Source organism: Aythya marila, assembly GCF_965140915.1.
Source record: "Aythya marila genome assembly, chromosome: 17".
NCBI lineage: Eukaryota > Metazoa > Chordata > Aves > Anseriformes > Anatidae > Aythya > Aythya marila.
This window is the reverse complement of record NC_139058.1, coordinates 8,452,410-8,466,138: the sequence shown is the minus strand read 5'-3', so window position 1 is coordinate 8,466,138 and position 13,729 is coordinate 8,452,410. Positions and strand designations below refer to the sequence as shown.

General features: G+C 42.3%; 1 protein-coding gene across 1 annotated transcript; it reads right to left on the bottom strand.

Annotated features, from left to right (window-relative positions):
• Nucleotides 1-209: 209 nt before the first annotated feature.
• YWHAH (tyrosine 3-monooxygenase/tryptophan 5-monooxygenase activation protein eta) lies at nt 210-10,159 on the bottom strand. The gene is made up of 2 exons (XM_082774540.1): nt 9,719-10,159; nt 210-1,652 (listed from the first exon to the last, which is right to left on the bottom strand). Exons 1-2 carry the CDS (start codon nt 9,803-9,805, stop codon nt 996-998), a joined length of 744 nt encoding a protein of 247 aa, XP_082630666.1. The 5' UTR covers nt 9,806-10,159; the 3' UTR covers nt 210-995.
• Nucleotides 10,160-13,729: the final 3,570 nt, after the last annotated feature.

The following is a 13,729-nucleotide window of genomic DNA, read 5'->3' as shown; positions in this document are numbered from 1 at the left end:
TGGAAACTTCATTTTTAACACAGGTGAGCAGTATCATTTTAGTTTGCTGTGTTGTGTTCTGTTTTTTCTCATTTTAGCATACCATTGTTTGTTCATTTATTTTTAGCATATGAGGCAACTTCTCACTACACTTTTGATTGAACATGTTTTGACCCATCAATGATATAGTAAGTAACTCAATCTTTACTCTGAACAAAAGACAGGACAGCTTATGTAGAGATAATAACCCCGAAGCAGCATTTTATTTTATTCATTTAATTCCAAAACATTTAATTTAGAAGTCCGGCATCTCAGTCATCCATCTTAACATGGGCTAATAATGACATAGTGTTGTCAGAATACACAGACAACGAAACAGCCAGAATTTACAAAAAAATAAATTCATGATTCTTCAAAACAACTGCAAAAGGTTACAAGTATCAAAACTCTTAGGTAGATGCACTGCATTAAAATAAACTGTGCACATAAGTTAGAGGCAAAAAAAAAATTGCTACTGAAACCTCACATTTCAAACAGTTTATTGTAAACTGATGAACAGGGCTGTCATTTCACATCAGCTTAACTGCTTTCATTGACTGGAAAAAAAATTGAGGTGGCTAATTGACTTTGCATGCACAAAATGTACTGCTTAACAGAACTGTCAGCTCATTTCAAATGGCAAAAATTTTAACTGGAATCTAATCATCCTCAATCGCTTTCCATTATTCTTCCCCTTATGTTCTAATCAACAGGCAAACTAAAAATGTCTCATTTAATATGCATCTTTCTGCACTGTTTAAGTGCACCTAAGATAAATAGGGCCAATAAACCAATCGATCCATCAATGCCCATGAAGACTCATCTGAAACTGCTTCTTGATAAAGTGGACAGCAGATCTGAACAGCTGTACAATACAGATATGCTTAGCACTAGATATTTAGTGTGACTGTGGCAAGGTAATATTGGTGATGACGGGGATTGTGAAGTGGATGAAAGACAGATCAGAGAAAAGCTTTTTAATTATTGCCCTCTCCTGCTTCTTCATCTTGCTGGTCACTCGTCCACAGAGTGAGGTTATCTCGAAGTAACTGCATGATGAGAGTGGAGTCCTTGTAGGAATCCTCGTTTAGTGTGTCCAGCTCTGCTATGGCATCATCAAAGGCTTGTTTGGCTAAAAGGCAGGCTTGCTCAGGGGCATTCTGGATTTCATAGTAGAACACCGAGAAATTAAGTGCCAGCCCAAGCCTAATTGGGTGAGTGGGCTGCATGTGCTCTTTGCTGATTTCAAAGGCCTCTTTATAGGCAGCTTCTGAGGCTTCCACAACACTGTTCTTCTTCTCTCCAGCAGCAACTTCTGCCAAGTAGCGGTAATAATCTCCTTTCATTTTCAGATAAAAGACCTTGCTCTCATACTGGAAGTCATTGCAGTTCTTGATCAAGTACTTATCGAGGAGAGCCAAAACATCATTGCAGACCGTCTCAAGCTCCTTTTCTATCTTCTCCCTATAGGCTTTGACCTTCTCCAGCTTCTTCTCATTCCCATCCGCCATAGTCTTCTGCTCTATGCTGCTGATCACACGCCAGGAAGATCGTCTAGCTCCAACTACATTCTTGTAGGCTACAGACAGCAGGTTTCTGTCCTCATTTGAGAGAGGCTCGTTCAGCTCAGTTACCTGAAAATACAGACAAAGATCAAATTTAAAGGGCTTGTCTAAAGAGCATGGGAGCTTGCATCACATGGTACAAGATTCGAAATTCCTTCTAGACAGGAGACAGTTTGTAACACTGAAAATTTAAAACTGGTTTTGCAGTCAAGACATAATGAATACCCCCACAGTTCTGCTGTAATAGAACTGGTATTTAAAACCCATTACAAAGCATATTCACTGAATGAGGGTGAGTCAGACTGGAGTAACGGAGAAGCATTCGCAGGAGGGCTCAGTTCTTAGGAAGTCTTTGCTATAATTATGCAGACTACATATTTAACAATGAATTTAAATGTACCTAGAATACCAGTTTTACGAATCTGGAACACAGCACAGACACTGGAAACTGATGCAGTCCTTGCATTTCTTTTCCCCTGCTGCTTGCTTTCATTCTACAGCAGAGATGGAAGCGCTGAAGTCAATATGATTAAGCTCTGCATAGTACAAATGGAATTAGTGTTTCATATTATCTTTCACTTAATGAGCAATTATATAACGTAATGCAAAAGTTATCTGGATATCTGTAGACTGATGGGTGCTGCCAAATTTCTGGGATAAACATGGAAGAAATTTAATACTGCATTTAGGCCTTTTTCACTCACTGATAATTAGGGAAAAATGCCTTTCAAACTCAGTCACTTTGAGTTGTTCAATTTTTGCATGTTTAGAAACATGAAATTAAGCTGAGGAATTAGATTAAAAACACAGCTCAACTACTTTTAAGAATACTGCATTAACTGCATTGAAAGAAGGCACTAGAATTCTAAGGATACATACTTCCATGTGAAAGTAAACCCGACGCTGCTCACACTGCTAAAATCATTAACTACTTTCAAAAATGTGCGTATTTACACCACATGACACATCAGAACATCTGCAAATACTTGTACACTGCAAACAACTGTCACAGATATTTACATTATTTTTAGACCTTTGGTGTAGCCAGTGTACCATCCAGTGAACACATCCTTCCTAGTCTAAAGAAATAGTTTATATGAATTATACACCTTCCAGTGGAAGGTGTCCCTGCCCATTGCGGGGGGGGGATGGAATTAGATGATCTTTAAGGTCCCTTCCAACCCAAGCCACTCTATGTTTCTATGATTCTATGAATTATCTGTTTCCATAAGAGAGCTTACGGAAAATTTAGTTGTCTCCAAAATACCTCTTCCCAACAGCTCAAGGGGCCTCAATTCCCACAAGACACTTCTCTGCCTGGCCTAATGTAATGACAGACTGTCTACAAAGGGTAAAATGCACAGGAATCAACTCTAATGTAGTTGTCACAAGCTTCTTCATAACTTCCACTCAACATTCTCCTAGGCACAATCTGTATGACCTACCTGTATTATCCTCTCTAGTAAAGACATCAACTCCTTCTAGATGTCAGGGCTCAGCCAAGAGATTTGTATTCCCTACGGTCTATTAGAAAAGCATTTCCTTTTACAGAAGTAGAATAAAAACCACCACAGATTATCACTTGCTTCTTTGTCTTTGATCACTTGGTCTTTCCTACACTACTGGAGAACTTCACTTGAAAGGCCTGCACTTGAAAGAACTTCAAGTTCTCTCAGAGTGGCTTATTTTAGAGGAATCAATGATGCTTTGTTAAAACTTCAAACACTACTTAACAATAAAGTTTTTTCCCCCCACCTGTCTTCATTAACATATCAAGCATTTTTTCTAGTATTTTTTAAGATAACATACTATTGTGCTATGTTACCTGTATGTTGAGTATGAAAAACTATACAGGACAAAGGTAACTATGGATGCACAAAACTAACTTGAGTCTTGGTGGGACAATAGTAAGAGATGTGCCACCTCTTGCCCTTGTAACCCAGACTCCATGTGACAGAAATGAAATCTACCTACAGCTACCCTAATTCTTTATCCAATGCATCATCATCATCACAATTTTTCACCTTGTCCTCCATTTATCACCTGTTTCTTACCCTCAACTATGTGCTAATACCTTCATATTCAATCCCTTTCCCTCTGCTTCAGATTAGGGACCCTCCTAAATGCTAATGTTCATCTATTTGTGAACTGAGATATACAGTCACCCTAACCCTTATTTATTTCTTCTACCTCCTTAAGGTGACTTCTTAAGCTTTAAAATAAAGACAGTTATCTTCTGTGTAGCAAAGACACCAGAATGGTATTTTACAGTTTCTAACAAATATCCTGAGAAGCACTGAAAAAAAATAGATTACTAAAACCTGAATTTTTACTATACCATTCAGCTGGTGTATTTACTTACATCCTTTTAAGTTGTCAATTTTCAAAATTTCATCTCATTTGTCACAAGAGACAAAATACAATCTTACACCAATACCACTAGCCTTGAAAGAGTATTCCAGATTTTTCTAGTCCATTCTCTCTCTGCAGATGTTACTCATTTTCAAACGCAGAGAATGCATCACAACACCCACCCTGAAAATGCTGATTCATAAAGCCCACTTGCACAGGAGATGCAACATTTGCAAATAACCTACACCTGAAAAGCCCTCCCTTCCTTAACCATAACTCAAATTCAATGCAGGTATTGATAAACAGCGTATTTGCAGAAATTTCTTACATTCAAACTCTTAAACTGCCCATTAACAGAGGGAGAAACTTGTAAAGTCTAGCATAATCTTTGGTCATCTTGGTTGGTTTTTACTCAACCTTCAGTATTAGAAGTAGGTCTACAGTCATTTTACCTTTTGAAAACTGCATACATTAATTTTTAACTGGCCAGCTGAGGTTTAGCTTGTGCTAAATAAGGTTGCTAAAACTCTCTGTAAGCACTCGACCAACAAAACTTATCCTGACATCGCAAGATTAAGAAATAGCAAGGAATACTCAAGGTACATCCATGTAAAACAGTCACAAACAAGAAATAAACCATCCCTCAGGACTAGCTACAAAGCAGTTGTTCCTATGTAGGAAAAAATGCTAACTACTTAGAATATGAAAGTACCTAAGTCTATTAAAAATCTCTTCTCTTAACAAACTATTTCAGATTACCACTAGACTGTATGGTTTAATATTCAAGATGGCCATAAACTCACTTGAAAATATTCCTTAAATAAAAAAGGAAAAGATAACAGAAGCTAATTCAATATACTTAGGAGATGCTTAATAACTTTATTATGTATCAATAGTTACTCATGGGTCTTGGAGAATCAGCAAAAAATATCAGTTCAAGCCTCTCTCTCAACAATTGTGGGTTTTTTTGGTAATGAATATTGTCTTTTTAGAATACATAAAACTAGGGAGAAAAAACATTAGAAGATTCTGGTCTTCCAAAAAAGACTTTCAAAAATGTTTTCTAAACAATTAGTGACAAATTAAGAAACTGACTTAACTGCAAGTTTTGGACAACAGAGCAGAAACTTTCAACAACTATACAGCCTGTTGTCAAATATATTGCCTTCCCAAATGCAAGCCAACAGTCTGATGGCAAAGGATTAATCTTCCACAACAGAGCTATTCAAACCTAGCACAAAATAAAATTAGCTTCAAAACAGTCAATAGACTGAAGATCACCACTCGAAATTAAATGAGAAATGTTTGAAAGCAGTTTAGTCTTCCCTTGTTTCTTCAGACTTCTCACACTTCCAGTTAGAAATAAAAATGGACATTCATACGTCCATATTTAACAGTTTTTGAAGTGAGGTTTTAGCACTGTATCAAAGGAATTAAATATTGTAATACAGAAATGAAGCTTTTAGGTTTGCTTTAAGACAGACAATACTTCTCATCTGGCAGCATCAACCACAGCTGTAACAGATGCAACATATCATAATTGGAAGACTACACAGAGCACTGCCACAAGCCTCAAAGCACAAAGCTAATTAATTTCTCAGGTAAGGTACAGTTCAGATATCAATACCATACCATTTCTTAGCAGATTGTGTTAATCTAAAAACTGATAACCACTTCCAAAGCGAGCAGCACCTAACATACATGTAGAGTGCAGAAACTTGGTGTAACAGATGAGTAGCTGCTCACTAGTCATTCCTCCTGGGGTAGAAGTTGCCAATGCTCGGAGTGAAACTCATTCCTTTCCAGTCTCACCTTTCAACAAGCCTCAGGATGTTAGTGTCATTTCCACCTCACCTCCCTCATTTTTATTTCATTAGTTCTAAGCCATTTCCATCTCATCCCAAAGGTGATTTCTGAAAGAGAAATGGCAAACTATTCCCTATCCTGGTTAAAAATGTTGATGTTTTATGTCCATCTAAAAAACACATCTGCCTTCCTCATATAGTGGTTATATTACAAGAAACTACTCTCAAAGAAAATTATTTGACCTTTAGGGATCTATCAACTGTTCTATCAATTTCAGATATATTATGAAATTAAATAAAACCAGACATTTTTGCCTTTACGTGTTGGGATGTAAAGAAAAGCTTGGAATGCTGAAGGATTTTTTTTCCTGTCCTCTGTTGTACCTATAACTTTTCCGTAATAGAAAAGATCTTTGGCTCCAGCCATGTAGTTTTACTTTTTAGACCTAGACTTTCTGTAATGTTTGTTAGCAAAAACAATAGCACTTAATAGAAAAAACTAATTGTAGCATGACTTCTAAGTAATAACAACTTAGGTGTTGCCCCATACTTTTCTTACACAAGCACACCTCTCACACCTAAGTTTAAACCAGAACAATTTCTTGTATCGCATAGCTTCAGTGTTTTATACCAAGCATTGGAGGCTCTATAGCTACATTTACTGTATAAAACCACAGTAAGGAAGTCGTCTCAAAGCAAGGGAGGATATTGTTTATATTAAAGGCATCTCAATCCCTCATCCTACACACTTATCTCATCAACCCAAAACCAGACACTAATATGAAGAAGCTAGCGATACAGTATTAAAAATTCAGAACACCTCAAACTTAATTCCCTTCACATACATAGATAAAGCCTACAAACTGAACTAGAATCTCATGCGATTAGGCTTAAAAAGCTCTGGATTATACACAGACTCAATACTTCTCAGAGTGAAATAAATTTATTTCACGACTGATTTTAAATTACTTATCTCACCTGCGATCCATCTCCATTTTCAATTGAAGTATAAATGTCTACACCTGCTACATACCTATACTAGAAAAGCAATATAAATTAATGAACCTTCCAAGCACTACATATTGGAATTAATACTGACTGAAATATTAAGAGTTAAGGTATAACTGTTCAACTATTTAGTATTTACAATCAACATTTCAACTCCATTTCTGGAATGATCTACACCCATAAGGATTCAATGCAGTATTCTCAGCGTCTTTGTTCCTACCAGCAAAAACCTTTATGCCAAAAGCTTGTGGTTTTTTTTTCCTAGTATGTTTAGAAGCAAATTTTTACCTACCGTGTAGGGTTATTTCAAATAGTTGGAATCCTAAAGCATTATTTAATGCAATGGGACTGCCACTGCCCTTGGACGAATGCCATTTAGTACAGGCACATTTACACATGCATTTATTTGCTATTAAAACAATTCTGGCAGAATAAAAAAAGTTAATTAAACTCATTAATTTGTAACAGCTATTTAAGTGAACACTTCGCTCTCTACACATTGTAAGTAGAAGTACTGGAACCCTTCTAAGGAAACAAAAATACAATAGCAACAAAAATGTATTATTGAACAGTCATTTCCTTACTTAAGCTACAACTGTTATGTCATACTTCTTCAGTGGCAGTCTCAAAGACAGGGCATATATGCTTTTGTTAAAATAGTTTTTGTCACTTTATGTTTTAGGACCAACTATAAGGCTGCTGGCTATATTGTGGACTGTAGAATTGTGGTGATAAATACCTGGAACTGAAACTAAGCACTTGCATTTCTATTATACTGGAAACATGCTATTTTCATACAGCCACTTTAAAAAAAAAAAACAACAAAAACATTCGTTACATGCAGAGATCTTTTTAAATCAAACTAAAGTATTGAACTGAGAATGCCTATCCAATTTAGAACACTGATTTCTTGTTGAGAGAAGCTTAACATCACTGGATTGCAAGATTATTTGAATATTCTTCTATTTAGAGAAAAGTTCTCCAAATACTTATTTACAGTCATTAAAATTGAAGGAAACATTAGCTGTGTGGGAACAGAACCCACATAATATTTAATAGGTGTTTAAGCTCACACCTATAAAATCAACTCATTCTTAAAAGGGAGTTCTGGAAACTACCATCTTAAGAGTTAACGCCTGTAAAAGCCCAGCAACCAATAGATGCTACATTAAGGGCACATTATACCACATTACATGAACAGCTTCACAGGAGGAAACTCACCTTTTTAATAGTTTGATTTTTGTATTTAAGCATCTATAATGTCATGCATCATAAATGCTCAAGGCTCAGCTAACCTACAAAGTACTAACAAGCTCCCAATTACAGAAGCTCATCATTATACAATTTCTTAGAGAGCAAAAATAATATTAGAGAATACTGAATGAAAACTGAACAGTAGTTAAGTCAGTTTAAGAAGACAACTAGACATACACACTAGTCATTTTTATTTATGCATTTCTGGAAGTGCGTCAAACATACTTTTTGCTTCACATGTGCAGAGAGCCATATATACACTATAGTTCAGCAATGCTTGGAAAAATTAAAAGCCACTGTCTACACCTAGAAATTGTGTCTTCTAGAGCAGCAGTGGATTTTAGTGATTTTTTGGTTGCCTCCTTTAGAAATAGCAATGGAAAATGTTCTTGAGATGAATGAAGCTGTTAAAACATAATACATACCAGAAATTCTAGTAATATCATTAAATACAGTTCATTTTAATGTCTAGATCTGAAGCAGCAATACATCTTGAGTATCTCAGTATTAGATGTACTAGATTGGTCCTAATATTTATTATGCCACAGTAGGGAAGGTTACTTGTACATTAAAAAAAATACAAGGGCAACAAAATAAATCTCTCTTTCCTGCCCTCATTTAAGGAATGTGACATACATCCCAGTCCCTGAAGAAGACCATTTTTGTCACAAATACAAATTCACTTAATGTGAACTTGATATGAAGCTGCTCTTTCAAACCAAAACCCTCCCATGTCTTTAAACAGCACTACTCTCAAGGGAAACCTGAGTCCTCTTGAGGCCTTCTGGTGTTCATAAAAAAGAGATTAACAAGACTATACCTGTTGCAAACAGATACAGCAAAGATACTATAAAACATTTACCAGCATTATCATTATCCTTAACATTTAGATTCATGCTTTGTGGTGTGTTTTTTTTTTTTTTTTAAAAAAAAAAGAAGGAACTAGACATAGCAAGTTTGTTCATTCTCCGATTTTATTGTGTACCAGTACAAACAGGTCAGTACAATTCATTTTCATTGCTTGGTTTTGAAAGGAGCTGAGTTGCAACTGCAGCTTACTGTTTAAACACATGTCAGTATTCAACTGTGTAAGGAATGCACTGAGAACGTTACCCTACAAAGGAGAGGCAAGAAGGCAACGTTAAAGCTTATGAAACCGTGCCCGGAACAGCCTTTATACCCGGATGCAGCCACTAGACCATCTCCGAATCGGAGCGCTCACGTTTGTGGCCGAAGCCCGCGTTTCGTGCCTTTTATCGCAGAAGCGTCTAGAAAAGGAAGGGGCTCCCCTTGCCGGGCGCGGCTCTCCCAGGCACCCCCGCCCAGCGCCCCCAACCGCTGGCGTGGCCCGCACTGCCGTGGAAGGGGAGGATCAGCCCAAGGTCAGACCCGTCTCCCCCTGCCCTAGTCCCCACAAGCCGGGGAGGGCGGCAGGGGGGTCCCCATGTGGGGCAGCGCCCCAGCGGGCTCGCCCCGTGCTCCCGCGGCTCGGCGGGAGGGCTGCGGAGGAAGGCAGGGGCACGGCCCCACCCCCGGGGCTGGGACCGCAAGGGGGGGCCGCGAGGGAGCCGTGCGAGAGCGCGGAGGAAATAAGGGAGGAAGAAAATGGCAGAGGCGGCCCCAGGTGCCGCCCGGGCCCCGACCCCGCCTCGGGGCAGCCCGGCCTCCCTTCCGCACCCTCCCCGCGCCCCGCCGGCCCGGCCCAGCCCCACTCACCGACTTCATGGCCGAGGCCATATCGTCGTAGCGCTCCGCCTGCTCGGCCAGGCGGGCTCGCTGCAGCAGCTGCTCTCGGTCCCCCATGGCCGCTTCCGTGGTGGCTGCCGGGCTGGGCACTCTGCGCCCCTCGGAGGGAGAGAGAGAGACGGGAGGGGGGCTACGAGCCGCGCCTCGGAACGCGCTCCCGGGGGCGAGCAGGGGCGTAGAGCGCCGAGGGGACCGAAGCGCAGCCGCCGCCTCACGCCCGGCCGCCCGCTCTCTGCGGCTCCCTCTCAGCGACCGTTGGGCTTCGCCTCAGCCGCGGCGGGTCGGCGCCTCGCGCTCCCGGAGCGGCAGCCGCGCGCGCGCTGGCCGCGTCCCCTCACAGGCAGCGGCGTGTGAGCAGCCCCGCTCCGCCCGCCTCGGCGCCTCGCGCTGCCGCTGCTGCCGCCGCCTGCGCCTGCGCGCTGGGAAGGCAACGAGGGGGCGGAGCCGAGGGGGACTGCAGGGGAGGGGAGGGGGGCGCCGGCTCCCCCGCGTTCTATTTCTAGGTGACGTCACTTGCTATAAATAGCTACCCCGGGGCGCCGGCTAGGGAGGGGCGGCGGGGAGGAGGGCGCATGCGCGCTGCGAGTGCTGCATTTTACTGCTGCAAAGGTGGAGGTGGGCGCTGGGCGCGGGCACTGCGGAGCCGGCGCGGGGTTGCCGCCCGCCGCGATGGGAGGGGGCAGGAGCAGGAGCAGCAGCAAGCAAGCGCCCAGCCCAGCCCAGCCGCGGGAAGGCGGCGGCGCGCGCCGTGAGCGCGCGGGGGCTGCCTGCAGGGAGCGGGCGCGTCCCGCCCTGCTGCTGCTGCTACTGCTGGTGCGCTGCGGGACTGGGTGCGGGGTTTCAGCGCGTGTTGTACCGGCGCTCGACCCGCGGGCTGCAGCGGGCGTGCTGCAGCACTGACCCAGCCGGAACCCCGCGCCGCAGCACCCACGCACGTTTGGGTTCGCTGCTGTCAGCCCCACACGAGGACAGAGCGCGTGGCGGCAGGGGCAGCGCCTGGTCCCGCTACCGCCACTGCTGCTCTCCGCTTAGCCTCGGTGCTGCTGCAGCAGAGTGGCGCCAGGGTCAGCCCTAACTCTGCCCGTGCTTAGGGTAGCTTGAAACAGCCGAGGGTCAACGTCACTTAAGATAAATGCTACAGTAAGGTATTAAAAGGGACCGGAGGAATGTTTCAAAGAAAGCCTGTTACTTATTTTTAAGGAGATTAATAAATATTGATAAAAATAAGAATAAATGTTAGCTATTGAAATACAAAGATAAAAGGCACGCGTGAGATTGTGAACTGATTGCCAGAACATTGAGGGAACAGCTCCTACAGTATTGTGAAGTACACGGCTGTACGTACACACAACGCAAGCTGAATGGTGCCTTTTTCCTAACTTAATTTTATTTGTACATTTTCTAAGAGAAGGCAGAGATATATAGAACCTTAACTGAAGAGATCCCACATATCAACACAATTCATTATCAGAATGGATGCAACACTTTTAATTTGAATGCAAAACACTGGATTTACGGAAGTATAAAGGTCTTTTATCTAAAGCAATCAGGAGCATGTTCTTGAAAAGGTATGATTCAAAGTCAAAATACAGATTTTAAAATGACACATGTAAGAATAGCAAAAGATGGGCCAATTCAAAACCCCCAGTCCAGTTCTCCAATTTGGAAACTCTGCAGTTCAGAGTAACTCCTTAGCAGAGATTAGTCAGCCCACGAAGTGTTGCAACAGCTCTGAAAATTTGTAGGGTCTACAAAACCGAGTCTGGTGCAGCAGTTTTGGATTCCCAAGGGAAACAGATCACAAGTATTTTTAAAACCAGTTATTCACCCACTGAGTCGAAAAATGTGCATTAATCCACCAAACATACGTGGACATATTCACACATGCACAAAATAATTTTTTTTGAATTGAAGCTTCTGTATAATGGCTATTTCTCAGTCTACAGCATCTCAAAACCTCTTAATATGGAATCCACAAGGTGATTTGTAACATCACTGCTCTAAAATCTTACACATGTCTAAATCCAGCACTTGCAAGGCAAAGTGCTAAAATAAGGCAACCTTGTATGTAGCATCCCTAGAGCCTGACCTTAACCTAAAGCAAGTGATGAGATTGCATTTCAGACATACAAGGTGTGGGGGAGAGTACCTATATTCTCCTGTGTGGACAGCGTCTAGTGCTCTGATCTCCAGCTGCAGCAGTGGCTCCCAGGACCTACAAAGGTACAAATGCAAACAAATTAGAGCTCAGGCAAAGAGCTTTAATTCTACTATTTTATTTCTGCTACGGTATTTGTAAACTGGGTTACAAAAAACAAAGAGAAATGGAAATGTCAGCAGTCCTTTTACTGGAGTGCTGAATGCAGCGCCAAACACTGCCCAGCTCTGTTTCCCCTGCTAAGCTCAGATGCCAGGCACCAGGCATTGCGTTGCAGAGCCCCGCGATCCCGGCCGAGCTCAGGAACACCGCTCCCACGAGGCAGGATTTAGAGCCGCCGTTGGCACAGTGACCACACCCTGCAACAATTTGTAGATGGAGAAACTTATGGCACTGCAAACTGCACCATGACCTAAGGCAGTGGCTCCGCTCCACAGGCATATCTGATTATTGGGCAGCACCGACGTTCCGCAAATAGCTCCCTGCTGAAATGCCGTTCCAGTTCACTGCGCGGCTCCACGCAGGGGCACCGGGGACAGCCAAGCCATCTCGGAGGGAGTCTCCCAGGGCTGATGCTTAGCTGAGGGGACTGAGCTACAGGGCACGCTGATGGAAAGGAAATGTGATGGGGGAACGACTAGACAGCGTACCAGAGTCTTCCCGGCCCTACACCGCTGCCCAAAGCCTCCCCCTTCAGTTGCTGAGCTGCAGGGGGGAGCACACGCCTTTTGCTGCATGCATTCTTCCTGAGACACATGGAACTAAAGCAGTGGTACTGCCACTAACATCCACCTCGTTCCTGCAGCAAGTCATCTCCCCTCTCTTCTGCAGCATGGGAATGTTTTATTTAGTGAACTGCTAAATGATGCAGCCTTGGGGACAAGACACTGAAAAACTGAGAGAGCAGAGGCAACCACAAACTGAAGTGGGAGTTTAACCGGTTTCCACATCACAATAAAAGCAGTAGAGATGGGGACGGTAGACAAAGATGGAGAATCTGTGAGCATCTGATCTTGGAAATGGTGGGACTGGCACTTACATGGGGGCACGATGTTCAAATAGTGCTGTAAGGACAGATTGTTTCACAGGCTCAGGACTATCCATATTTTTTATTGTTAGAAGCCTGGCAGCACATCCCCGCAATGAAGTGAGATAAGTGCACATCAGGGAGGGAAGGTGTTGTAACCAATGACAAGATCAGAGCAGAAGATAGGAGTGGGTGTAGCTGAAGTGTGATGATTCTTTCCCAAACCACAAGAGACTATAATTTCAGTGATATATTTCTGGCCAAACCATACACCACAGTTTAACAAGCAACAGAACCCTCTAGGCTGTCACAGTGTGTGTAAAAATATTCTACTACTTGTCATATTTCAATTTCATATTAATCTTCAATCATTCTCACAGAACCTACCTCATAACTCAAAGGTAAAAGCTAGAATGAAGGGAGAAAGATTACGCTGCCTCAGTGCTGCTCAGAAGCAATGGGCTTCATGCTGTGAATTGTCATATATTATGCATCTATTCACCAACAGGAGAACCCTAAAACAAAAGAGCAGCAATTTGTACAAAACCTGTGAAACTCTCATGCCATCAAGGGAGAGAGAGGTTAACCCAAACCTGTTTTTTGATAGTGTCTTTAGTATCACTCAGCATTCATACTCAGTCACTTTTTGCATGTTCTGCATGCCCTGTGCAGACATGAATTGATAAATCCTCAGAACTCTTTGGCAAAATGTGCTATTTCCAAGCATTTGCTCATTTCAGAGTCCAGTGAAGAATGAGCACTATGTCTGAATAAAAGATTATGGCAGTGTTTTTAC